General features: G+C 47.9%; 2 protein-coding genes across 4 annotated transcripts in view; one reads left to right on the top strand and one right to left on the bottom strand.

Annotated features, from left to right (window-relative positions):
* The window catches only part of LOC131205657 (oxysterol-binding protein-related protein 9), a 31,538-nt gene extending 16,447 nt beyond the window's left edge, over nucleotides 1-15,091 (top strand). The window contains exons 2-15 of one of the 3 annotated variants that reach the window (XM_058197853.1): nucleotides 1,880-2,008; nucleotides 2,091-2,378; nucleotides 2,458-2,541; nucleotides 2,621-2,671; nucleotides 2,745-2,826; nucleotides 2,896-3,000; nucleotides 5,028-5,124; nucleotides 11,079-11,689; nucleotides 11,772-11,879; nucleotides 11,966-12,140; nucleotides 12,215-12,350; nucleotides 12,427-12,644; nucleotides 12,732-12,837; nucleotides 12,958-15,091. In XM_058197853.1, coding sequence (XP_058053836.1) covers nucleotides 1,880-2,008; nucleotides 2,091-2,378; nucleotides 2,458-2,541; nucleotides 2,621-2,671; nucleotides 2,745-2,826; nucleotides 2,896-3,000; nucleotides 5,028-5,124; nucleotides 11,079-11,689; nucleotides 11,772-11,879; nucleotides 11,966-12,140; nucleotides 12,215-12,350; nucleotides 12,427-12,644; nucleotides 12,732-12,837; nucleotides 12,958-13,047 — 2,280 coding nt within the window. In that variant the 3' untranslated portion in view covers nucleotides 13,048-15,091. Of the gene's footprint in view, nucleotides 1-1,879; nucleotides 2,009-2,090; nucleotides 2,379-2,457; nucleotides 2,542-2,620; nucleotides 2,672-2,744; nucleotides 3,001-5,027; nucleotides 5,125-7,979; nucleotides 8,173-11,078; nucleotides 11,690-11,771; nucleotides 11,880-11,965; nucleotides 12,141-12,214; nucleotides 12,351-12,426; nucleotides 12,649-12,731; nucleotides 12,838-12,957 lie in introns of those variants that run through there. The other 2 variants (XM_058197852.1, XM_058197854.1) reach the window with 2 other exon arrangements.
* Nucleotides 15,092-15,241: 150 nt separating this feature from the next.
* On the bottom strand, nucleotides 15,242-25,856 carry LOC131212780 (probable Ufm1-specific protease 1). Its single transcript, XM_058206798.1, has 2 exons — nucleotides 25,259-25,856; nucleotides 15,242-17,129 (listed from the first exon to the last, which is right to left on the bottom strand). Exons 1-2 carry the CDS (start codon nucleotides 25,385-25,387, stop codon nucleotides 16,581-16,583), a joined length of 678 nt encoding a protein of 225 aa, XP_058062781.1. The 5' UTR covers nucleotides 25,388-25,856; the 3' UTR covers nucleotides 15,242-16,580.
* Nucleotides 25,857-27,822: the final 1,966 nt, after the last annotated feature.

Below are 27,822 nucleotides of genomic sequence, written 5' to 3' on the forward strand. Positions count from 1 at the left end.
AACTTGAAGACCGGTACATCGTAGGCCGACATGAAGTAGTACGAGTACATGATGACATGAACGATGCAGTTTGCCACAATCGAGAAGGTCAGCATGCCACCTGCAAAGGAAAGGATCCATCGTGGAGTGAGCAACATCTTGGGTACGACATGAACCAATCATTACCTCCGATGTACTTGGTGTAGATGTACGCTATCACAAACGTGCTGATGTGGTGGTACACGTGCAGAAGTGTCACCTGGTTCTGTTTCTTGCGCAACACGAACAGCACCGTTTCGAGCAGCTCGAACAGTTTCACCATCATCAGGTACCAAGTGGTTTCGACCATAAGCACTGCCTTCGGGTTGTTCGGCGAGTAGTCCGTCTCAACGCACTTGTAGAAAAAGTACGGTCGCCAACCTGCCTTGACCAACTGGAAAGGTTAAAGCCCCGGGAGGGCAAGTTAGGAAACTGGTTGACCCTTGCAAATTGAGGATAAACTCGTGCTTTTCTTACTCGCGCTATCAGGAACACACAGTACAGGACCTGGAACAGGTTGTAGGCACCCATGAAGCTTTTCAGCTGATAAGCTTCCCGGTTTCGCATGTATCTGTCGTTTGGTAGGTTTCGAATAGACGATATTAGGAGTCCCATTTGATCGGTTAGGGTGTACAGTTACCTTGGCACTATGTAGTAGACCAGCGCCAGATAGCAGACAATGATGGCGGCGATCGGTACCGGCGATCCGGCCAGAAACCATTCCGTAGTTCGTTGGTCTAACAAACGGTCCGAAGAGTTCACTGATTAGCAACTGACCAAATGTGTCGCCCGTTTGAACAACGTTCTGAAGCTTACCGGCATTTTCGTAGATATAATACTGGTACAGATCCATGCTGTCGATAAGGCCGCCTTAAGGTAAATCGGTACAAGGACACGTCAGGAAGACACACGCACGCACTGCGAATGTTTTATTAACGCGCACTAACGTTAAGCAGTAACAAGAAGTCCACTAAGGCCAAGGAGTTCCGCCGGCTACTAGTGGTCTCTATTTCACTGTTTATTCCACCCCACTGTTCTGTCGTCTCGTTCTCTTTCGCTCTTCTCACGCCACGTGTTACGCGTGTCCGCACATCAGGTTCACTGAAATGCTGTGCTGGTACTGAGGGCCAACGAGAAGCATGCGCCCCGTTTTAAAGCATATTATTTGGATACCGCTGCATGTTTTTCTTAGCGTCGCCACGGTTCTGCCGTCGGGTCACCATCGCACACAGAGAGCACCGAGCGTGCTGGGCATTCTCGTCACTCAGGGAGAAAACGTTTTCAGTGGTCAAGTTTTCCAAACGAAACATTTCCCCACTTGACATGTGAACTGCTTAACGTTGGTTTTACTTTTCTACAATTTCCTATAGATCCCGGCCCAACCGTAACTTATTGAGGTTACGATGGGTTTTGGCAGGACTTCTTTGGCCTTGTTTTGTGCGTGTTGCGACTTACGTGCAGGCTAATTAAAACCTACGTTGGACGACAAAAAGTTTATGATCGTGGATTAATTAAGAGATCCGAACAAAAACAAATCACGCAAAAACCGCTATGGAAGCGGTGACTTCGGAACTCGAACTCGAACGCAACCGAAGTCCAGTCTAGCGAGATAACTCGGCTAAACACCTGTACGGGTCATCCTTGTGTTACGTTCCACGGAATTAGCGGAAGCTACTTGCGTCAGCAGCATAAACCCATCACCGTGCGCTGGATTCCAGGTCCTAGCGGTGTGGTGGTCGTGGTCTCTTGTGGTTTCAACAACAAATGACCTTCGTGTTACCGGCAGCGTTGCCGGGTTAAACGGAACGACGACTTTCGGGTGCTTAATTTTCACAATGTTTTCTTTTGCTCTCCATTTCAGTCGAAAGAGAAGATGATGAAAGGCGTCCGGCGGGGGTGCGTGCGGCTCAAGGGTGCGATCATCGGTATAGACGATCAGGATGTCAACACGTTCACGATCACAGTCGATCACAAGACCTTTCACTTTCAGGTAAATAACCGCTGTTCGACTTCTAGTGCTTCTAGGTGTTAATTTTGGTTTGTTCTCTCGCCCAAAAATCGATCGAGAATAGGCGCGCGATGCCGACGAACGCGAAAAGTGGGTTCGTCGCCTGGAGGACACGATTCTGCGGCACGCAAACCGCGGCCGGGGCCTGTGGGACAGCCAGTGTGGTGCCAGTGGTGCACTAAGTGTCAGTGCGGGAGGTTCTGGTCACGGTTCCGCTGCTGGTGGCGCTACCGGAACCATGGGTGTGGGCACGGGTGGCGCAAGTGCACGACGCTCCAACAATTTGGTACTGTTCGACCGGAAGGTGACCGAGGCGGACGCGTTTCTACAACTGATGATAGAACAGACAACGGTGAGGAAGGACGAACGGGCGGCTTCGAGGTGAAGGACGTCTTGAGCACATTCTTTCTGTTTTCTTTTTCTGTTGACAGAAAATTGACGCAAGGTTGGAAGCGCTCGGCGAGGCCGATGCGGAGGAAGCGAGCTGTCTGAAGACCATCAACGAACACGCGAATGTAAGTTGTGTGGCGCTCGATGGTGCTTTTAATTTGTCGATAATTCGCCTCTTTGCTTTGCTCGCCCCATCACCATTAGGCCATGCTGGACAATATCAAACACTCGATAGTTTTGCTGCAAATCACTAAGGTAAGCTTACAAACGATTGATCCGCTTCTGCGTCTTGGGCCAGTCCTCTAATAGCATTCGTTTTTGTCGACAGAACACGGCAAACCCCATCAACGGTATCTATCAGGGGCCAGTGTCCAGTAAGTCGGAGACAGAAACTGAAACCAGTGACTCAGGTAGTACTTCTGTACCCTATGCCCTCCGATTAGCACTTCCGCTGACGCTCAGCAATTCCTTCACCTCAGGTCTTGCCACGGTGGGCGTGCTTTCTTCGTCACTGACCACCGACATCGAGGTTGCGGACGAGTGTAGAGAAAGTGTCCGTCGCGCCAACATTGCTTCTATCAGCGGTAAGTACGGAGGCGGGCCAAGTACGCACTTTGATCAACACCGTTCGCCGCCACCCACCACGCACCTCGTCACGCCCGCAAAGTGACCCGCTAATTACATTTAACGTGTCCAGACGTGTCACTCCGGTTAACTAGTTTTTGTAGGTTAGTGTTTGAAACGGTTGTTACAACATAATTATAGCACCATCCCAGAGATCTTGTTTGATAATAGACACTGGAACCGCACCGGAACAGTACATTGCATTAAATTGAACCCCAGATAGCAGAACCGTGACACGCGCAAGGACTTTTTTATTTGGGGTTTCGATTTACCAAACTTGTGCTTCGGAAAAATCGATTCCCGAAAGCATCCTCAGCTGACCAAAGGATGGGCTGGGATCCGATGCTTTGGTCAGTGCCGCTCGATAGGCGGGCTGGCAAAACCTCTCCAAAAGAAGACCTCTCACGGTCATTTTTTGTGCGCATTTTTTTTTACATCGACCCTGCCCAGCTGGTTTGGTGGCCACCGTTCGGCGCGCCCGACACTGACACACATTCGGAGCAGCAGCGTAGCACCACGCCATCGCTGTGATGTGATTTAGAATATTATGTTTTATTTTTTATTTATTTTTTCGCCAAACACACCCGTCGCAACGGGAACCGCACCGCGATGAACACCAAACACCGGGTCGTTTTTTCCGTTCGGACCCTTCTCTTTCGACGGTTTCGACCGCAGCGCGACATTCGCGATATGCGACCGGCAAGGAATTGGAGTACGTGTAATGATGACAGCCTACACTCGGTGCTCGGCACAGTTACGGGCAGGAAAGCAGGAAAAACATAAGCCCGACGACTGCTACCAGCCTTCGGCCTCGAACAGACTGTAGTGACTCCCGGTTTTAGTGCCGCACTCCGGCAGCGGGTTCGTGTGTCGTGGCCGCCGCCGTATCTGTTTGGTGCGGTATCGGTTCGGGTTTCTCTCTCTCTCTCTCTTTCTCTGTTGGTGCTCCATTTTCCGAGCTGTTTTTTCGCTCCTTCTCTGACACACACTGTGAAAGTGACCCCCCGAAGTCCTACGAAGTCGTCCGTGTGCTCTGCTCCATACTGCGTGCGTTCTCAGAAATCACGTGGCTATCGATTTATTTTCGCACTAGTCCCCCAAAACACTGCAGAACATTATAAAACCTTCGTCGAGTGGGGCGAATAAGAGAGGGCGAAAGGGCCGAATGAGAGCGAATCGACTGAAACCAACCCTCGGCTAGCGAGAGACAAAGTGAGGGTTTTTCCGATAGGTTCGAAGCGCGCCGCGTTAGCCACTACGTACGCGGGACCGGCAATTAATGATAGTATTGTATCCTGTTCCGGCGCGCACGGACACACGATCCAAAGCACGAGGACGTAACGACGCGAGGCACGGCACGCTTGTCACGCTTCCGCGTTTACTCCCGCGGTATCCAGCAACGGATTTGTAGTAGCGGAACGCAGAAATACACGGTCCCAGCAGAAGTCAGGAAAGGCACCGTGTAGTAGTGTAGCACGCAGGAGTGGTGGAAAGGTGGTCAATGGAGTGCGTGGTGTACTGCAAAGAATACGATGCTTCGCAGCACCCGTGTCGGCAGATCCTGTTAGTGTTCTAGATCCTGTTCGTAGTTCTAGAGGAAGGTGTTTGCGGGTAGTGTCAGTTGAGAAGGGACGGATGCTGAACCGAGGTTGTAACAAAGGTTCCCGATAAGGATAAGGAAACGCGCACATTTCGCGGGTTTTTTTGTTCTGGGCAAGCAAAGGCTTTGCACGGCGTGCGTATTCCTTGCGTCTTCGTTAGCAACAGTGAAGACGCGCTCGTGCGTTAGGCGGGTTCCAAGCGCACACAAGTAAAAAGTTGGAGTGTACATGCGTTGTGGTGTGCGGCATCTTGGCGGCGCTGGTCCTAGTGTTACTGCTTGTCCTCGCACGCCATGCACTGACGGCCAAACGGCAGCGGCGACGGCGACGAAGGCGCCGTACAAGCATCGTCATGATAACCGAACCGATCCATACCTTCTCCACAGTGCCGGAAACGTCCTACTCGAGCTCCGAAGGCGAAGACGACTTCTTCGACGCAAACGATGACCCGTTCACCTCTAGTCAATTAAACACCCCGACAAGGTAAGTGCGTGCCAGTAGTGACGGTAGGGTGCGCAACGTGGGGAACGATCTGTCATTAGGCCACCGCTAGTGGGGATTCCCATCCAGCGTTTCACCCGGGGTACGCTCTCTCTCTTTCTCTGACGAGTCCTTTCTCGCTGCTGATGCTGATGATGCTGATGATTACGGTGAGCAAAGCTCGAACCAACACTCGAAACTGACAATCCTGCAATCATATTGCGCCATCCGAACGCTGAGTTCGGCCACGTTTCGGGTGCGGGAAACGACACCTTCCTTACGCCGACTTTCGTCCTGCTTTGCAGCTGATCAGGGGTCCCTTACCTGTTTATTGTTGTTAGAAATGGACCCTTCCGAACGCTGAGCTAGCTGAAATACATTTGGCCGCAGACCAGCGCATGTATTTCATTACAGCCGCCCGTTAAATTATGCAGAACGTAATTCGTGTAGCCATGCTTTGTGTGCCAAATTGTAAACCAAAAGATGACCGTTGTAAAGGGCGCCCGAACCCTACGTTGCTTAGCCTATTGGGGTGTTCAGTTTAATTGAAATGAAGGACATTGTGTCTAGGTGATGCATTTGGAACGTCCGAATGGTTACAACACATCGCCCCCGTTGATAGTTGCCAAATGCCAAATGAATTATTGAAAAAACGGCAACCATATTTAGCACGAAGGGAACCTACGCTGCTCGAAAGGGGATTACATTTTCAGAAGTAGAACGTTTATCGAAAGGCGATCACAATCCATTCACCGACACCACACCATCGCAACGCACGGCTTCAATTTTGTGCATTATTGCATTCGCTGCTTCCGTCCGCGGACACAAAATCACCACGCGTCCTTGTCGCGAATCGATTTGTGAACTGGTAAAAGCCCCTCCCCGGGCGCTGTGGTATAAACAATTTATGGACTCTCACATTGCAGAGCTTCCGGAGTGATTGGTGGGGTCGTTCAGCGTTGACCTCATTTTATTTATTGGTCTGGTAAGCGGTGGTTAGCGCTTAGAAATTGGTTGTGTGGTCAGTTTAAACCCATTGCTTCCGCTGTATGCTGTCAAATGCTTTGTGCTTCGACTTCGATGATTCAACCAGCTGACGTTCTAGTGCCCGAGCGCCACATGCTTTTTTGAGATGGCCGATTAACGAAAGGTCGTGAGACGAATTTCAAAATTGCAATTTTCCACCGTCGGCGAAACTGAATGAAAAATGAAACACATTCATTATGCTCGCTCGAAAGGATTTACTCGTGTCGGACACGAAGATTGTGGAGAAACAGAGAGAAAGAGAGCATGAGAATCATTCGGCGAGAGCGTGGAAAACTGCAGCAAAATGGGGGAGAACTGGCCCCATTCTTCCCGTGCTGGGCCAAAGAATCTTTTTCGCGTTTCGCTTCAATCTTTCGCAAGTTTTTCATACAGCTTCGTGCGTTGTTTGTTTGAAGTGTGCGTTCGGCTGCAAGCAAATGTCACCTTTTATTTTCATTCTCTTTCGAGGAAAGGCAGCGAGAGACCCTCGTTCGGCTCACGCTCTCTCGTGGAAAACCGATCGCGAAAAGCGGCAATCATGCTAACCCGTCCTCGCGTGTCGACCGGCGGCGGCGGCGGCGGCGGCGGCGGCGGCGGCGACGCTACTGCTGCCTGCTACTGCTGAGTACACGCGCCGTCACGAACCCGACGACGACGCCAGGCGGACGTCAGACGATAGTTTGGCGTGCGGTTGGACGGTCGCGGCCCGAGTTCGTCGGAATCCTCGGACAGCGAGCGTGTGTGCCGCACTCGGTTTCCGATTCCGACTTTTACTAGACCGGAGAAAAATCAATGTCTTCCAAAACAGGGACTCCCTGGTGGTGCTCGGTGGTGACCAAAAGTAATTCCTAGTACGGTGTGTTCCCTGGCACACTGCGCTTAGAGGATTATCGATAGAGAAAAACAACAGGGAAAAGCAACCAGCGGAAAGAGACAACGCACACTTTGTTTATGGCTGCGTGTCTCTCTACTACAGTGCTGGGCAGAAGAAAAGTGATATTCTAAAGTGTACCGATAGTGCGGGATGACGTTTGCGTTAGTGCGCATACCGTGACGGAAAACTCATCGTGCCAGTGCCCCAAAAAGTGACCAAAAAACAAAAAGAACCCGAAACTTGACCGAGACCAAAAAGAACCCGAGAATTTGCCTTTACCCAGAACACCACGGAACGCCAATCGCGCTCAAAACTATGCTTCGAGCTAACGGGCCGTTCCATCGCGGCGGCGGCGGCAGCACAAACTTCGCCTCAGTCGCCCCATACTCGTTGTGAACCGTGGGCTCAGAAGCGAGCTCCCTTCGTCAGGGTCGGCGGTCCGCAGAGAGATATATAGACAAAACTACTACATAGTGTGTGGTTTCATGTTTTTGCCCGCACGAAGAGGGTCTTACATACGTACATATTGCATCCGCTATCGATTAGCTGCGATTTGTGCGAAAGGATTGGGTGGCATTTTTTCACCTCGGAGAAAAGCGTCGAGACAGCGCCAATTTGTTCTTCTGCGGTGACTGGAAAACAATACACAAAATAGGCCGATCAAAAAAAAACACGGGGCCAACGGGGCCAGAAAAGGGTCCGAAAAAGAGCGCGCACCCAAAACAAAACCACCCATGGTCGGTTTCTGGCGAACCGCAGGCAGCCCGACCAAACCAATCAAAGCATGCCAATTAAAAGCCGCTTCCATCGAAACACGTCGTCCTTGATGATCGCGTAATGGCGGGCGATGCTGATAAGGATGCCGCCGCGGTGGTAAACCCACAACACGCTGGTGTGTATTAAAATGTGATAAGTGGAAAGTAAGCAATATTGAAGCAGCAGCAGCAGGAAGTGTGCTGTGCCTGTGATCATCGTGTGAAATCAACCGAAAAGCAACCGAACATATTCAACCCGTAGTGGCAGAAAATTGAGTCCTCCGACGACGGTATCCACGGTAGCAACGGCAGTGCGAGGCGAGACGCAGGCAAAATGTTCAAATCGTTGGCGGAGAGATTTTCCTTTCGCCGTACCAGCTCCGTGGCCATCGAGAGGTATATAAGAGTGCCAATTATCACAACCACTGAGACCGACCGCCGTGCCGCGCTCGCGGAAGGTTGAAATGAATCGGAAAATGTCACCGACAATAATCATCAACCATCATCACTACCAGCGGCAGCGAATTTTCTTCGAGTTCACAATCGTTTTTCTTTCTTGCGGTGGGGGTCTCTTTCGAGCCCTCCCGTTTGGTTTGGTTCCACTTCCACATCGAGAGAACATTGTGCCACAGAAGTGCGATTATACGTTGCTTGTTTGACCACCTCAAGAACCGAGACCAGAATCGTTTGCCAATTTTCAGCAAACGACACGATGGTGCGTGGTGAATTCGGTCTATTCTCTGTTTCGCTCTCTCTCTCTCTCTCTCTCTCTTGCTATCTCTCGCTCTCTCTGTCTCGCTGTTTGCGTATCTTTGGGAGGTTGCACGGTATTTTTACTACTGTGGACGACAGTGTGACGCCATAAACTTCCGCCAGCACCACCGACCGGATTGGGGTCCTTTTTTGCATCCCTCGGCTCAGAGGACACACACAACCACGCACGACGCAATAGGGAACGGTTTGGCGAAAAGCATGTTTAATGAAAACACGACCCCGAACCACACGCGACCTAAACGCACCGCCTTTTGCTAAGAGAGAAGGAAAGAGACAGGGATTACAGTCTGGTGGTCAGCTGGTTCGGGTGGTGTATTTATAGCTCCCCGCTTCGCAACTGGCCAGAGCATAGTCAGCATAAGGCATTGCCTTGCTTGCTGTATTGAGGGCCCGTGCGGGTGCCCGAAGAATTCCCCATTTTCCACATCGTCATCATCGTGCGGATTAAGTTATTATGATACAAACACTCTCTCACTCTCTCTCTCTCTCTCTGTTACTCGGCTTTCGGTCAGAGTTTCGCTTTCTCTGTCCAGCGGTGGCACGTGTAAGGAGTGATGAACGTTCTGGAGTAGCCGCATCCGCCGTACTGGGTTTTTCATATGTTTACAATCTCTTGGCGGCCAGTGTGCTGTTGTGCTCTGGAACGAGCAGCAAAATTTTACGACACACACGTCCACTCGTGTAGCCTTTTATTGTTCTACTCTGCCGTCAACGGAAAAGCGGCAAACAGTGGCTGCTGCACGTGATGCACAACGCGGCTGTAGATTGCTTGGTTTGGACGATTGTTTTGGACCCGCTTTGGCAACCATTTTGGGTGATAATTGAAAGCATTTTTCTTTAAAACATAGCACTTTAAATTTTGAAGAATATATTGTATATTTTCATGTTGAATCGTATCAGAAGAGCACCATGAGAATGAAGTCAGGAAGCATCAGCAATATGACTACTCGGAGTTGGCATTAGGCCACTGAAACCATTAAAGAAAAAACAAATTTGAAAATGATATAAACACTTTCCTTAACACTTTGTTCGTGCTTATTGGAAAGTATATTGGAGAATTGGACGAAAAAGAAAATTGTCCAAAAGGAGAGGAAGAATGATCACTAAATTAAACATTATCAGGTTGTATTAACAAAGACTAAGTACAAATCTATAAAGAAATTGTCTCCGGCGTCGAAAAGACGACCTTTACTAGTACCAGATAGAACTTCGTCCATGTTGCATTATTTCTAGTGAAGCATTTTTTGCCAATAATACGTGGTTAACAAGAGTTCACAGATCACCGTTACCGCCGCTTAACTTCGAACTTACGAAATCAAACAATTGTGGAACAAACGCTTCGTAACATTCGCGACAACAGCCCCTTTCGTGGTGTGTTGGTAATTGCTTTACGCTCTTCGTCTAGTTAGGCGGCCCCACAGATGACAACCTGACATCGAGGCCGCACGAATGCGGAGACCACCGAAACCAGCCAAGCGCAAGATATTGATTTTCTTCCCAACCGTGCCTCTGCCATGAGAAGCTATGCTGCTATGCTGTCTTCTCGCAGCATAAGGCCACCACCGAGCATAGGCAGCAGCAGTGCGCCTTTTCATTGATGTCATTTGTTTTGCAAACATTTCACGTACGCGGGGCTTTTCGTGGGGGCTTTCCCGTGGTCTACAACGTCTTCGATTCTTTCGTTGGCCATTTGCCTGCTCCACGCAGCACACGCTTCCGTGTGTAAAGGAGTTTCAGGGTTAAAGTGGCTATCGGTCTTTTGGCGAAACTGCCTTCCACCATACCACCGACGGCCAATGAAAGCGGCCCATTTTACCTTCAGCTGTTCTGAGGCTCCTCCACCGGGGATCGCATTGCAGACGGAAACCGTGCGGAGGTCGTTACAAATGGTTTGCTGTTTCACCTCCCAGTTTCGCCATGCCGATCTCGGCTTGCGCGGCCACGGTGGGTTGTTTCCCTTTTCGACGACCAAGAAATTTGCGCCTTCCGATGCAATGCAGATTTTCTTCTTGCGGTGTTCCAGTTTGCCTCTTTGTTTTTTAGTTGGCCAACGGTGGTACGAGGGATTTGTTGCCCCTTTTTCGTTTCGTTTTGGACTTCGATCGGTGCCTTGATTTATTTAATGCTTGCGTTGGCGTTAGAAATATTAAACCCACGAGCCAGCTGCAGGGGTGTTCTTCATGTTTTTCGCGAAACTTTTCTGTTTTCCGGACAGCGGACGAGAGTGCTGCACGCGTTGGAATCATAATCCCCGGTTAAACTGTCAGAAGGTCGTGGAAAAGTTTTTGAAAGGTATTGCACAGGCTCTGAGAGTCGAAACATTTTAAAATTATTCACTATGCCTTTCTTTTGGGAGTGAAATTCATGTTGGTCCATTTGGTCAATTTGGTCCATTTCATACATTCGAACGGAACAGCGAAAATCGTAATTTATCAACATCATATTTCCATTACAATAACTGTTATAATATTAATAGTAGCAACTGGATTGCTGCAAACAAATGACTGATTCTTTTATTTCGTTTACAGCAACACTCGAACACTATCCGAGCACACTGCCCGCTTGTCGGTGGAGGACAACTATGTTACGGCGGAGGACAATACCAGTGGCGCCGGATCGCTCAAGAAGCAGGACAGCATCCTCGAACCGACATCCATATCATCGAGCGGCGGCACCACGTCCGGCCATGATACCGGCTCAGGATACGGTGCAGGGCTGCATCGTGTAGCCCGCAAGTCGTACGACTCGAAGTCCCTACCGATCCGCACCGATGGTAGCCTCGATTACGATGCCTTATACGAAGACGAGTCCGACAACGACCTGTCGATGGAGTCACACGGGTCCGTTGTCACGCACTTGCTGTCGCAGGTGAAGATCGGTATGGACCTGACCAAGGTGGTGCTGCCAACGTTCATTCTCGAGCGCCGCTCGCTGCTGGAGATGTACGCCGACTACTTCGCCCATCCGGACCTGTTTCTGCGGATAGCGGACATGAATGATACCCGCGAACGGATGATACAGGTCGTCCGGTGGTACTTGAGCGCGTACCACGCCGGACGGAAGAGCTCCGTAGCGAAGAAGCCGTACAATCCGATCTTGGGCGAAATATTCCAATGCCACTGGGATACTCCAGAGTTGCGTGAGTATCCGAAACAACGGACCGGCAGCATGGTCAGCCGGAAGTAAGATCCCTATTGCCTGTGTTTTATTTTTCCCGACAGCAACTGGCGATGAGGCGTCAAACGTTGAGGTACAGGATGGGCCAGTGCCGTGGTGCCGCAGGGACCAGCTAACGTTCATAGCCGAACAGGTGTCGCACCATCCTCCAAGTAAGCCTACGTAGCGAAGTTTAGCAAAGCTCTAGGTTAGTAATATCTTCGTACATATTTGACCGACCATTTACATCCATTTCCAGTATCAGCGTTTTATGCTGAGCACTACAATAAAAAGATCAGCTTCTCCGCGCACGTGTGGACAAAGTCAAAGTTTCTCGGTCTCTCGATAGGCGTCCACAACATTGGCCAAGGCACGGTGACGCTGTGCGATCTCAACGAAGAGTATGTTGTTACGTTTCCGAACGGCTACGGACGGTAAGGCGTCTCTCATTTAGTAATCCCGGTATGTGATAAACATCGCTGTAAACGTTGTTTTCGGCTTACTGCAGGTCCATCTTGACGATACCGTGGATCGAGCTTGGTGGTACGGTAACCATCACTTGCCCGCAGTCGGGATACCGGGCGGACATCGACTTTCTCACGAAACCGTTCTACGGTGGGAAAAAGAACCGAATACAGGGCGAGGTATGGATGGCGCGTTGGATTTGTGCTGCTTATCTGTGCAACAGGCCGTTCTCAAACCCGTTTCTATCCTCCGCAGATTTACGGTCCCAATGATAAAAAGTCTTTCCTCAGCATTAGCGGCGAATGGAGCGGCCTAATGGAGTACAAATTCAACGACGGCAGCAAACCATCCAAGTTCGAAACGTTCGTCGATGTAAATAGCATACCTATCTTCAAGAAGAAGGTACGCCCGGTTGGCGAGCAGCAGGAGCATGAATCGCGCAAGGTGTGGCGCGAGGTTACAGCCGGTTTGAAGTGAGTAAAGCAGCAAACTTCTGCCGTTGAAGTAAATGTTTATCCCCGGGCTAAACGTGTGTTTTCGTGCTTCTCGTTCCTTTGCAGAATGAATGACATCGAAAAGGCAACGAATGCAAAGTTCCAGGTTGAGCAGAAGCAGCGGGAAGAGGCGAAGGAGCGCAAGGAAACGTTTGGCGAGTGGGAAACGAAGGTAATCAATTGTATAACATTTCAGAATTTTTATAGACAGATCCAACAGATCACCCTCTATGTACACCAAAGATATGTAGGGACGAATTTGTTACAATTTCCTCTTTTCTCTTAATTTTAGTACTTTAAGGGCGTGAATGGAGAATCCTGGATCTACTCGAACCCACTGCTCCATAGGTTAACGCTGGAGAAACGGGATAGTAAAAGATAGCAATCGAACGAATATGATACCACCAACAATGGTACTAGTAGGTAAGGAATCTCCGTATTTGAAGTTATATATACATATATCTATATACAAAAACTCATTACACACGCAAATGTTGTACAAGAAGTGAGTAAGGGCAGGCGAAAAAGATAGTGATAAAAGATAATGGTGGCGAGATCGATCGTCGTCAGCTCAAGTTGATCGTCCGACAGAGGTCGATCTGTCAGAAAATAACGCACGCACGACAGAGACGTACGAAATGTTGATTCCTCTTCGTCGAAATATCTTTCCAACTCCTCTAGAAAGTACTACTTTCTTAACTACATGCTCCTCAGAAGTAGTTGCATTTCCATCAGTTTTTCGTTTTGTTTTCGTGACCGGGAATGCATTCTTTTGATAACTGTTGGCAAGACCATCACACGATTCCATCGTAAGGTACAGCGGCATGAGGTATGGCGTATTGCGGTCTTTTAACCCGTTTTCATTCAAGCTAGCGCTCACTCTTTGCTCATCGTTGACCGTATCTCTGTGTGAAAGTTCTTAGAACCTTTCCGGGACGTCAGGTTACTAGCGAACCGGCGATGATGGTGTTGAAAATCTCAGTTTTTAGTCTAATGCTGTTATGTAGAAGAAATCAAACAATGTGATATGCACAAATAACATAAAAAGCAACCAAACCCCCAAGCAAAGAGCAAAAAAAACGATACTTTCTCCTCGGGCGTTCGAAACCGTATCCAGTTTGGCCCACCTCGTTCGGGAAATGCGGGAAATGAAAAGGGTAAAAGTCAATCAACAAATGGTCTCACCACAACCACACGTCGTCCGTTTGACACGGTGGCAAGGCACGGTAGAAGGATGCGAAGGAACAACTAAAAACGATACCTAAGATTACCATGCATTCAAAATATGAAAAAGATTACAGGTTTTCTAGAACCTGGCATACGCAAGCAAATAAGAACATAGAATGAAACAACACATGTTAACAACAACAATATTTTCTATTGAAAATTAGTAAAAAAAGAAACGAACAACAGAGTTGAAAGCAAATCCGTTTTTACTTGTCGAACGTACAACAGTTGCATGTTTCGTTGTTTCTTCATTTCGGGCAAAGATTGCACAACCATCCACGCCGCGGGTAAAATTTAAGCACGAAACCAACATTGTTATCGTCGTGAGTAGCAAACAGATGTACATTTATAAAACTCTACTACCTGCCTACAACTGTTGGTACCACTTCTCGCGTGCTGTAGACAGCGCGTGGAGCACATACAGAGATGGAAATTATTAAACCAACAAACCAACACATGTTACAACACCTAACGCTAATGCTTGTTAGAGACGGCGGAAACTGATGGGGAAAACGGAAAACGTAAAACGATGATGGTACATCGGCAACGAAAAACAGGCATTTAACAGGTCCACACACGCAGATACTAGCCCCGCAAATCGTTAACGAAAATTAGTAAACGTAAAAGTTTAAAAAGAGAGCGCACTATTCTAACCAAGAAGTTATGCAAGGGCATACGTCGTCAGAGTTATCATTCTTAGCTAACACCGACAGTTGCTGTAATACACACAAACACACACACACACAAACGCAACCATATTCTCTTTCCACGCGCGCAACATACGCCAACGCCAACATCCTGAAAGCACATTGTTAAAGTTAGCAACGATTGTGTAATATCAGCATACTCTCACGATTACATTTGATAAACTATGGACGCTCCATCGAAGGGCAAGAATGGTCGCCTAGTGGTCGCTAGAAATCAGGTAAAAACACTAAAACTAACAAAGCATAAAAAGAACACAAAGCTCTCAAAGTGACACGACGTTTAGCAGCAGTACGACATGCCGTGGTCGTACTCGATCGACGAGCTGCCGCCAGGTCATGCAAACAGCATTATTATAATTTAATCAAAATATGTCCAACACGAAACTAGTTACGACAAACCACACACCACTCTTAGAACACACAGATAGTTTTAAATTGAAACTTTATACACTTCCTTCCTGGTTAAACAAGGGGAAATAAAGTCCATGCAAGATGCCAGATTAAATTATAAACCAAGCGGCCGTGCAGTTCTTGGGTAGAGAATTGAGAAAACCTTTTCAGCTTAAAACAGTTCAATCACTCGGATTCGGATAATTGTGCAGATGCGAGTGGAAACCCTGTAGAGGGCTGTTGCGGTTCCAGTAAATACTTTCTTTTCTTTATTCTCGCTGCTGGGGTTGTTTCACATTTTAAAATCTATAAATATATAACAACAAAAATAATCCACAATGCACTTCCACTTCTGCGGTTACCATAACTGCGCTACTATCTTTAATCGTGTTAATGTGTGTTTAAATATTAACGTCGGATTAGAAATCCAATGGCGGCAAGGTCCGAGGCCGGTCCATTCGCCGTGGCAGCGTTCTTTTTCTAGGCTTAAGAAGGAGACACAACCGATAAGAACGACGAGAAACTTCAACACTGACCAGATGTTTAAAGTGGGACTTTTGTTTGTTTGCAACTTTAACCTTTATCAGCGCGTTTAGATTAGTATTTAAAATAATTCTACCATTGCCTATCTTCACGATTTTCTGGCGGACGAGAAATCTGCCTCAAGACGAGAGAAACACCGACCGCCGACGAGTGTACAGATATTGGCAGTGGTGAAATTGTGGAGTGAAGCATCGCAAAGTACAGCTTTTAAAATTGTCTAAGAATTGTCCAAAGAAAAACCAAAAATGTGTTTCAAATGAAATGGGGCCTTTTATCGAGCTACAGAAAATACAAAGGCACAATACACAGATGAGTGTAAACGGTAATCAACAGAAACGATTTAGGAAACTTAGCCTGGGATACTGGAAGCCTGACCAGAAAGCTTATTCTACCACTGTTCGGTCCGAATGATAACGCGAATTCCATTGGCAGGGGAACGAAGGATGGTACGGATCTCTAATTGGCTAATTTTCGAGATTATATTCATTAGCAATTTAGCTACGTCGCTCGTTTCAAATTTGTCTATTTGGTTCCTCAACAATTAACACATTTTTCTACTATACACTAAAGGAAGGTGCCCCACACGAGATATGATAACCACTTGTCCCGGTCGTGGTCGCTATGCCAAATCCAACGTTTTGGTCCCACATGAACGTGTTCGGGAGGAAGTGAAAGTATGTGTGGCCCCAGAGGGTGCGCGTTGTGACATGGATTCGAATTTTTGGACCGGCCCCAAAAATCACGAGATATGCTGATGACGAGCACAACAACCGGCTTGTGCTGGAGATACGTTCGGCCACACCTGGTTTGTTTGTTTTGATTACATAGAAAATCGAATTTTACGTTGCTTACATTTACGTTATACTAGTGACCTGTCGTTCGTTCGCAGGTATTGGTTTGTTTGACGCTTCGCGTCCCGTTAGCTTCGCCGGAAAGCTTCTCCGACCGGGGTTTTTACGATACATTGAGATGGCAACGAAACACTATTGTCCAATTTTGTCCACTACAAAAGTCCTGTATTACCGCACGACGCACCTCGGCCACCGGCCTACGCGGCCGGATCGCGCCCCTTGAGCATCGGCAGGCACAGGTTGTAGAACGAGCTGTCGACAAAGTCTTCCACCTTTTGCCACTTGACGTACTGCTTCGTGTACAGTTCCTCTTTCGTTTGGATTTTCCCGGCATAGTGTGGGTCGACCACCAGCAGGTAGACGTCCTGGTCGACGCTCACGTGGATCCCGGCGATACCCTTGGAAGCCGCATCCATATCGCCACCCATCATGATCAGACCACCGTATTGCTCGAAGTAGTCCCGCAGCGTGTCGGCATGCTTGGCGATCGTGTCGCTCCGGGCAATATGCAGAACCTTGCAGGATACATCGTAAAGCGTGTCGATGACGTAGATCGCTTCAAGCGTTCCGATCCACTCGCGCGACCCAAAAAACCGCTCCGGTTTATCCTTGATCTCGACCAGCGTCTGCTGGATGGTGGGGATGTTCGGCACGTCGGTGCCGCTGGTCGCCGTCCTTGCCGAACCACCACTCTGGATGATCCACGAGCAGATCGATTGCAGTGTCCGGTAGCCGCAGCCCCAACCCTGTGGGTTTGGAAGGTAATAAAAAGGAAGGCAAACGAAATCAATAAACTCATCATTTCGGAGCAATAAAATGAGGAAAAAACAGCGGAATACATTGCGCGCCGGATACTTGTTCCACATTGCAGCCATCTCCGTTCGGAAACGCAAAACATGAGTGAACCGTAAATGTTGCCCCAGCGGCGTCACCTTCGGTTGGCAGTTACGGCTGCGATAATAAACTACCGGGTGCCGTATTTGTCCACCGTCCGGGCCTCGAAGCACGCATGGAAGGTAAACAAATTACTCATCGATCGATGTGTTGCCGTGACGCCACCCAACGGACACACTTTCTGGTCGATTGGTGCAATTTTGCCGAATTCACTAAAAAAAACCCTCTGATTTTGTTCTTCGATTTGATTGATGAATCGAGCGCAGATGATGAGATCTTTATCTTTTTTGACAGAAGCAAAGAACTCTCGTCCGTCCAATTGTTCCGCTCGTGAAAACGGCTAAATCAGCACTCTCTGCTTCGCCGATCCCCAAAACTCGGTTGGAGAATGGAACATCGAAACGAAAAACTCCAAATCAATCGAACGATGACGTAAGAGTGCGCGGTTCCATCGGCTGAATTGGCGGTTGGCAGGAAAATTTATCCAACCAACGGCCACCGACGGATGTTTATGCTCTCTCGAGCCCCCCCCCCCCAAAACCGGCCGATGATGCTGCTGTTGCCGCCGGATGGATGCTGGTGAATGGTTTTGTGGCAAAATATTTTCCGACCGGAGGATGATCATTTTTCATCACTTCGACCGACCGACGTGTGTTTAACAACGTCAGCGCCGCGCCAATATTGAGCCGAAAACCCCGAGACCGAAGTTGTTGATCGGGCGTGCTTCTCCGTCGTCGTTTCTATTTAAAGGGTTTCGATGGGAAACATCCCTTCGCCGGGCCTTTGCGGTCAATTATGAACTCACCACCCCGCGGGGGGGATTTGGGCCCTCCTTGATCGCCCGTCCGCCCGGCTTCTGCTTCAATTGTTCTGCGAGGCATAAAATGCGGAATTAATGGCGCAGAATTATGAACGTGAAAGCGCGCGTATGGGGTTTGCGCTGAAATATGACGGCTGCATCGAGTTGTTATTTACTTGACAGGAATAGGGGGCTAATGGTTTCAAGTTAACTCACCAATGGCCTATACTATTACGGCCTCGACAGGAGGGGAGTATATTTAAATTTATAGGTTACTTTTACTGTTTACTTTTTATGAGCTGTTATTTGAAATTTCTATTGTTAGCTGGAACCAGAATTGTTGGACAGGGACAATCTTTAAGAAACCTTTATACAACTTAGTTGAATTGCAACCCTTTATTGTAGAAATAATGGATTGGCCCAATTATGCAGCCCAGCCTTGTCTCGTGTTTTTGTCCAACATAATTGTCGCTTTCGAAGCATTGAGAATCTTCTCATTGGTCAAAAACGCCATGATGCGAGAATGTAATTGTCTCGGCGGACGTTGGCTCAAAGACCATCAGTGAGCCATTCTTCTTTGGAGATACCGACACGGTTAACGGCCAGAGACATCGGTTGGCACTCATCGTGTGTTTGAGCAACCGCCAATGCGCCCGTAAAAGGTCCCTGAAAGACTTCAGAACGGGTGGCAGAAACCAAACAGTAAGCCAAACAATAGACTCCACTCCAATATCAATGGAAAGCTTTCGCGATTTGTGGTGTCAGGGGACTGCATGATGTTCTTGAATTTTCGATTCAATAAAAGCCTGTACCATAAACAATTTGAAGACTATAAAAGACCTCGAAGACCTTATTGGGCCCCGGAATCGCAGTGATGTCATCTGAGGTGATAAAGTAGAACAGGGCTCGTTTCAGAAATAAAGGAATATAATTTTACTCAACAGTAGAGAAAAAAATTTAAAAGATTAAGATTACATGTAGTTCTAAAGTACTTCACTAATTCTAAGGTGAATGTCGATACAGAGTTGCAGGGAATTCAGGGGTCCGATTGAAGACCTACAACCGGAGGGGCGAATGACAAACACGATCGCCCCCACCAACTTTCCTGACCGGTACGCGTGTACCGCGCAAACGGTTTTCGTACGTTTATTGTCTTGCGCAGGCACCATTTAAGTCGTCTCGCGGGTGGTAAGTGGGCTGTGCTGTATCGCTTACAGGTTTCTGCAGCTGCACTTGTACTCCCTCGCCGGCTCGTTGTACACGTTACCCAATGCACGATCGTCGCAATGATCGATGGGGCCGGATGGATGGTTGGAACAAGGCCTCGGCCTCGAAATTACAGGTTGCCAGAGGTTGCACGAGGTACTTGCTGCGGCCTCATCATTACTACCACGGTCCAGTAAGCAATTTTCCCATCCATCGCAAGCTGGGCTTCGATCTTGACGTTTCAGCTACTGCTTCTCGAGGGCCCGTTCGGACCTTCCGAAGAGATTCCATTCGGTTCCCTTGCCTAGGGCCAGAATGCAAACGGCGAAGGGTCCAACACCTTGGATTTCCCGTTTAGTGCTCGATGCGCAACGAGGCGCCATAAACAACAATGAGCAGTGAGACGACTTAAAGTGATCGCGTCGATCGCAGAGAGGTGATCGCTAAGGTGCTGTCGCCTGGGAAGGGACTGCAAATGTTTCCGCTGGATATTTCCTCCGATTTTGTTGGTGCGTCATCCTCAAACGACGACCAATTATGCAGCTCAGCTTCATCCACCCGCCAGACCATGCACATTATTGCACGTTGCAGCTTTATACGTCGCCGTTGTGCGCGTAAGACCGCCGTGCGTCACCGGAATTCGCTTCGCGTCTGCATTCTTTAGGTCCACATAGGGCGGCATTGTATTGTAGCAGTAAAAAAACCCGATCCGACGGCTACTTCCGCGCGCAGCTCCAGACTGGCAGGTCGACCGACTAAACGACAATAATTAACTAATTATTTACGTTGATTCACCACGCGCCACGGACGTTCCGGTCGTTCCGCGAATGTTAGATGATGTCGCGAACGGCGGCTGCGTCGTCGTCGTCAGTAGACTTTACCTCGATTTTGGAACGAAAAAGGAGAGCCAAAAGAAACAGGGGCACCATTCGTGGTCACGCAAACCCCTCCGGGGGCGGAAGTCTCCGGAATTACAAGCTGGAGAGCAAAACAGAACCGGGGGAGTCTGAATCGAGCAGAATAAAAGACGCCAAGATTTAATGCGTCTACCAACAAAGTGGAAACAGATTCGCCTTCTGTCGCGTCCAGTCTTGAGACAAGCTGGCGTGTGAATTCGCACAGCTGACGCGGTTGTCACGGCTTGAGATAGGCTTTAGACCCCCCTCCGGAATGGGTCCAGATTGATGCGTGAGAAGCGTGTCCATTGCGTACTAAGATGTTCAGCGATAATGTCCGCCAACACCATCTGAAACCGATGGACCAAAGAATGTTGTGCCCTGTCATTGTGGCGCACACCATTTAACGACCTTCTCCATTGTACAGGCAGATAAATCTTCCGCTGCAATCTGCCCCAGAGCATTAACAGCATTGGACCGAGTGAGGACTCATCTTACGTGCTGCCAGCCAACGCAACCGCTCGTAACCTAACCGAGGCTGTTTGAAAATCATTTATTTGAATAAATCGTTAGATAGGCGCGCATCCGAAGCTAGTGATTTACACCATCGCTCTAAAGAAGCGTTTCTCGGTGGTTGTGACTGTCCCGAGTGTCCGGAGGGGGCCGTTGTAGGTCAGCAACGCGACGACCATCCGGTGCCGATTTTATGGGTGCATTGAAGTCGTCTCCAAACGGCATATGAGTCACCCGAGAGGGCGCCAGTAAAAATTAATTGAATTCTGAGTAAACAAACGCGGGAGATTCACCATCATACATTAAGTGTCAGACGGACTGATAAGAATATAAAGTCGCAAACTTTGCGAAATATAATATTTAATAATCGGCTCAAATACTCATTGATTTTCTGAGTACGATGAACATCGAATAACGAAAAGTGTCATACGTCATAAACAGACTAACAAAGAGTTAGAAAACATTGTCAAAAAAGTATCAATTTTTATAGTCGTTTCATCTATTGCATATTAATCTCAACCAATCAGTGTTAATATTATCTTTCAAAAATGTTGTTGATTTGTGCATAGCGCTTACACCATCCATCATTTCGGCTCATCGCAGATCCATCCGATCGGGGCCGGTACGGGTTGCCTCACGGGACCGCGATCGGTCGCATTGATGGCGACACTCGACAAAAACAAACACCTCCGCCGAACGGGAGGCGCTCGGATCACAGATCTTGCCCTACGCACGGTTCCGCTTGATTTGACGAGCATTACCGCCTGCCAGAATCTTCCGCCCATCGAGTTGAATGGCCAGAACCGGAAAACGATGATTGCGATGGGCACGGCTAGATGGCGAGGCTCACGGCGTAAGGGATACGTTTCAATCTAAAGCAAAAATAACCCCAACGACGACTACGACGACGGGGACAGGCTACAGGCCAATCTGTGCCACCGAGACGGAACTGGAGCGCGCAGTGTTTGTGGTGTTCTGTTTGTTTGCTTCAAACACCACTAAACCACCCCTTTAACTTCCCGGTGGCCCCCGACTTAGCGGTGGGTTTCGTTTGGTGCTGCTGCTCCAGTGCGGTGCATCGCGGGATTCATCATTAAAATCACGATCCGGATGAACATGACAACCAATTATGATGAAGCGCCTAACAAGCGCAGCGCGAAGTGTTGCGAGAGAAAACTAAACAAACTTTTGTAACATCCGGGATACGTGGCCAGCATTAATCAATGGCTGATGAAACTGAACCGAATTTAGGTCCCCATCCCGCATTGCGGACCCTGCCAAGCGGTCCTCTGCCAAAATTGCCATGTGGATGACGGTGACTTACTGGTTTGACCTTAAAATCATGCGCTTTGATCGTGCCGGAGCACCCCGGACCAATGTAATGACATACCCGCGGGTGAAACACGATCACACTGCGCGCCCGAAAACCGATATTCTCGAGACGCGCTCGGCCCAAGGACGTCGGCCCCGTTGTCGAAACTGGAGACGGACGTGGCGCTGTTCCAGAAATCTATAACAGCCAGAGGAGGTCCACCAGTGCGTGACAAATTCGTTACCGGACGCGAGGGCTGTAAATCTCGGCCCCAAGCGTGGAGCAGGGTTTTAGCAACCTTTGTGTAAATGGCACATACCTTACCCGACTCTCTGCCGACCGGCGTGACAGAATGGAAAATAATTTCCCCACCAACCAGTAGAAACAGCCGTGCGGAAGTAAAGTTGCGACTAAATTGATTCTGGCCCTTCGCGCAAGATGAATAATGCAAACGGCGGAACCACCACGGGAAAACAAGCGCGATCAAGCATTCGCGATCCGAATCGAATTTCTCGGTGCGCAATGCGCACACGCGACAAATGGCGCAACAGGAAGTGAGGCGCAACCCGCTCGGCCGAACGCTTTTGTGTTCAAGAGGGTTGTGTGTTCTCGGCTGCTAAAATGTGGCCGTGCCGGAGCTCTCGATGAAGGCTTGAGGCGACGGGAGCCGTTTTCTAGGAGGCAATTGCACTGTCGTCACGCACGCGACCGATGGAGAAGACCTTAAGACATTTCAATATTAATTGCACGCCAATCGTACGGGCTCAATAGTCGCGCCGCAAAATGGGGCCATATTATTTGTTGTCCCGACTGATTGCTCCCGGTTTCTCTCGAGTGAGGTTGAGCGACCGCAATACACTGTTGAAATGGGCTGTTTTGGCACTCCGGCATATCTTGGTGGATTCAGTCAAGGACTATCCGGTAGACGCTATTATGGACAAACAGCAAACGGTGAATGCGCCTCTATGTAAACACCAAATCACACGCCCCAAAACATGGTAGAAGTTAGTGTGCTCCTGGAATCGATTCTAGAAAGATGTTTGCTTTAATCAATCTCTTTATTATACAAAATTATCATAGGGACCCCATTATCCATCCATATTATCAAATGGACCCCATTATGCTTCAGTTTTGTTATCTTCGACTTATCGCTAATAAACCATTTTCGCTTCAACGATCTTCTCAAAAAGCAGGAATACGGTGTTATTGGATCCGTCGATCTTGATGGACACTCAACATCACGAATTCTTGACTCACGAAAAGCCTAATACAGTGTCAGTTTCAATTTTATGGTGGTTTTAAATTGTACTGCACTATGAACGAAGTGATCGTTTACAAAAAAAAATATTGACGATCGATTGATATTCAACAACGTTACACAATAATTCTAGTTCATTCTTTCCCATTGAGAACCGTAGAAAGCAGATGTTGGACCGTTCATAGCCATGTGGTGACTGTGACGCGCTCCGAAAAAGCATTCAGAGGAGAAAAAAAACAGACAGAAAAAACAAGAATCGCCAAATCCAGGAGGGTATCCCCCGTGGCCATTACCGAGACCCTCGCACGCTATTAATACCCCCCACTCAAAAGCGAATCGGACATTATTTCATCATCGACACGTAACTCGTTCATCACCCATCGTTCAACCTTTAATCTAATCGACACACGCGTGAAATACATATACCCGGGGGCGACCTTCACATATCGCCGATCGGTGCGAAATGCGCGAAATCAATCGCAAGTGGCCTCGAAAACGGCCACACTTTTTCCCAAGGTTCCTCGCCGGCCCCGGCGAAGGTTCCGGCTCCGCGGTTGCATAAATTCTCTCTGAACCTGACCATGGGGTCTGGCCCCGCTCTTGCGATCGCAAATTTGTTGAAACACATTGTTTGGAAGAGATTGCGTGTGCGGGTCATAACTTTCCCCCGAGCGGCACCGATTTTTCCTTACTTTTCTGTCCATTTGTTTGTTATTGGGGCGTTTTGCAGAGGGAATTTTAACCAATTCGCTCAACGTCGGGTGTGTCGGCAAGTGTGGCCACAAATGTAACCTGTGACCACCGTTTTTTCGGTCCGTATTTGTTTTCGCCCGCTCGTGTGGTTTCTCTTTACTGGCAAACCAGCATAAGAAAATGCACAAATTCACGTCGGCTCTGCTCCGAGTCGAATATGAAATAATCTTTATTTTTGTTCCTCCCCTAGAGGGAGAGCGAGAGAGAGCGAGAGAGAGGAAGGGCTCTCTCCGCGCTCTCCCGTGGCAGTGCACTTGGTGCAGCTGACATTGGGCATTTCGCAGGAATGGGCGGAAAAACGGGACCAGGCCAAAGGGACACGATGGAAACGAGGGCACCGATGCTCCTACTAACCGGATCACAACCGGGAAACGATGAACTTTTGGCTCGATTTTTTCGATTTCTGCTCCTTACGATTTCCGGCAGTGCATCGACGAATCAGGACTGTGCGACCCAGAAAACCAAACGCGGGTCCACCGAAAGGGGTTTCGCAATCAGCCCATGTTTGCCACCCCAAACCGTAATCGTCTTACGGTTGGTGCGGAGGCGGGAAAACAAATGGCTACACCGAGCGCGGACAGTGTTTGTCCCTCCGGCCCCGGGTTACAATGGGCCGGTTGGGCAGAAAAATCGCGCCAATCAGCAAAGCGGCCGAAGGAAAAATCCCCGATTCTATTAATAGGAAAATCCAAACACTGGGCCCCAAAATCCCATCTGCCGATGGAACGAAGCGGCAGCAGGAGGAACTGGCCATCGGATGAAGAAAACTGCACTTAAGCCCCGCTCCACACACAAACACACGCCGAGTGCTGTGGGCAGAACGAAAACAACGGACCACAAGTGAGTGGGAAACAATGAATGACGACGCGGATACAGTGACGCACCAATTTTTGGCCATTTTTAGTTTCAACATCGCAGTGATTGTTCCTGAGCGATACTAAAGGTCTTTTTGAATATTGGTGTTTGGTGGGCGACGCAGGAGCTATGTGCATTGTTTATCCCAATCCTGTTTACCCTGTTTATCGCTCATGACGCTGGTTTCGGCCTCGATGATGATTTCAATGCCAAATGGGTCCAACGGGCGGTCGTTTGGGAACTAAATTTGAGCCGCACTGTGGACGGAAGAATGCAAATGCATGGCGCCCCTTAAGGAGTTGTACCAGCGCCCGGAAGTGTTGTGGAAAAAGGCTGAAACTAGAGCAACGCGTATCGTGTCGGGCCGTGTGTGCAGCACACCCACTTACCATGTCCTGGAAGCCGTCGCAGCCGTAGTGATAGTAGTGATAGTTGCCCCGCATCAGGTACGTGTTTCCGTCGGGCTTCGGCGGTTCCAGGTTGCTGTGGACGTTCAGCAGCAAACTCTTCTCCTCCATCGTGGCGTTGGGCGCAAGGACAGTGCGAAAGCTAAAAATCGACACACGCACGGCACAAATTGCTCTTCTCAAGGACCTCGCTTTTTTCGGTTTTCGAAGGGCTTACGATGTGACTATGGAGCGCGCCCTACACAATGACGCAAATATGCACGACGCGGCCGCTCAGCTGTTGTGTGTTGCTGATTTGTTTGCCTCACTTCTGTGCGTCGATCGAAACTTTCTTCCACAAACACAAAACACTGATGGCCGATTACTCTGGTCGCACGTTGCACGATTCACGCACGATGCGCACTCTCGCACGGTTCCGCAGCAAATCCGCGGTTCTCTCGCATTCTCACTCTCGCGGAGTTCGTTCCGAGAAACAAGTTGTTGTTTTGAATCGGTAGTGGTTGTAGTGGTTTCTTCGAATCGTACGAACGCCAAAACGTCTTTGTTCCTTCATTTTTGTTCACTGTTCTTATGGGCGATACAGAATACTTTGATCTTATTTGGTTGGGAACTGTACAACAAGAATTGTAGAACTTTGCAATGTAAAACTAAAACTCCCCAAAATCTTGTTTGTGTCCGCGCAAAACCAAAACAAACCGTGAGGTTTGACGTTTAAGGGGTACATAGAGTAGAGTTCTCCCTTGAACCGCAGAACATTTACATTTACATTTTCATTAAACTGCTTCTTGTAAAGTTGCTTTTGTATGAATTACCGCAAAATAAAATAATTTACACGTGTTGTTGATTGATTTTTTATTAAATTAGGTAAATTTTCACAATCAACTTAATTTTATGTGAAATCGTGACATTTAAACCCACAGCAATATTTTATGGTAAACAAACTGACAGCCTCGATGGACAGCAATATTTCATTTGAATTTGAATTTTCAGTTCCTTCACTGTTACTATCGCTATCGAAATCGTAGAAATCATCAGAAACGCGGAAATCGTCTAAACCGGCAAACGAGTTCGAGAATCGAGAACGAAAAATTCATTCGATTCGACTGTACGAGTTTGATAATAGAGGGGAATGTCACTGAAATAGAAATAGCAATTAATGCAATAGCAATTGCAGCTTATGATACGAACATAATTCCTAACCCAATGACCGAGGTAATGAAACTAAAGTTTAGAGAAACGTACAGCAATCTGCATAAAATTAAACCACATGTCAGAAGCAAGAGATGGTAAGTCCTAGGTGTGCATGGAAATTTCTAGCAGGAAATCCAGATGCTCAAAACCTCCGAATCATTAATACAACAATGAACGAACGCATAACTGAACACAACTACCAGTACAAAGTCAACGAACAGCATGACGAAAAATTATAAAATGAATCAAATTGCTCTAAACGAAATCGATACGATCGCACTGATTTCCAACAAAGATATTGTGAATACACTACTATTAAATATTCAAGAGACAATATCCTCATCAAAAAAGGCAAAGCTAGCATCAAACTACTTACGATAAACGAATTAAATACTATTATGGACTTGTTGAATAAACAAAGATTAACGGGGGGGCTACATGAGGCGTAACGTAATGTTTTTGACATTACAGATTAATGCCAAACTGCTGCGCCTCTGTCAAAACGTTTACGCCTCGCGCGAGCCGTAAACCCGAGCGTTATTATTTTTTTCATACGCTTTGCTTACAAACAGAGGATAATTTAAGTTCTTATTTGCTGGTATAGCAACAAAATCGGAAAAAAAAGAAAAAAATATTCAGAAATCAATTAATTTCTCTTCTATTTCTATTTTCTTGGACCAAAAACACGAACGTAAACACGTTTCACATTTCGTTTTTATATTTTTGCTGCCATACGAAGCGTAAACAGTTTGACATTAATAATTAATTTTACGCCAGTTTTCACGCTTCGTGTAGCCCCCCAGTATGGCCTTCGTAAAAAGCTTATCGTGAAAATATGTTCATTCGTTCATTGGACGTTGTGCAGAAAGAATCTAGTTTCAAGTTTGTGCGTAGAACAGTGATTTTAAAGCAGTAAATAGCAAGGCAGACAGCAATGGGTCGCAAAAAGGGAAAGAATACGGGTAAGTAGCCTTATCGTTGGGGACCGATGAGAGGTTGGAATTATGACTCATTCTCTTTTCTCGCAAAGTGTCGGCCATTATTGAACTGCAGTGATTAGGTGGAAGATGAAAAAGATAATTTTATTGCGTAAGCACGCAAGTATTGCCGATGCAAATTGTTAATCCGTTTGCATTAGGCAATTACTTTATTTTGTTTGTTTCCTTGGCAAAAATGCATTAAGCAAAAATAAATCAGATTCTTGCTTTCTGATCCATTTGATTTATATGCTTACTAGCTGTTCCCAGCGCGCGTCGCTAGGTCTCATTTCATCCCCATTTCTCGATTACCCGGCGTTTCAAAGGACTTCCTGGTGATGTATGCGATCAGCTTTCCTTTCCATTTCCCGATCGGGC

Source organism: Anopheles bellator, chromosome 1, assembly GCF_943735745.2.
Source record: "Anopheles bellator chromosome 1, idAnoBellAS_SP24_06.2, whole genome shotgun sequence".
Classification (NCBI taxonomy): domain Eukaryota; kingdom Metazoa; phylum Arthropoda; class Insecta; order Diptera; family Culicidae; genus Anopheles; species Anopheles bellator.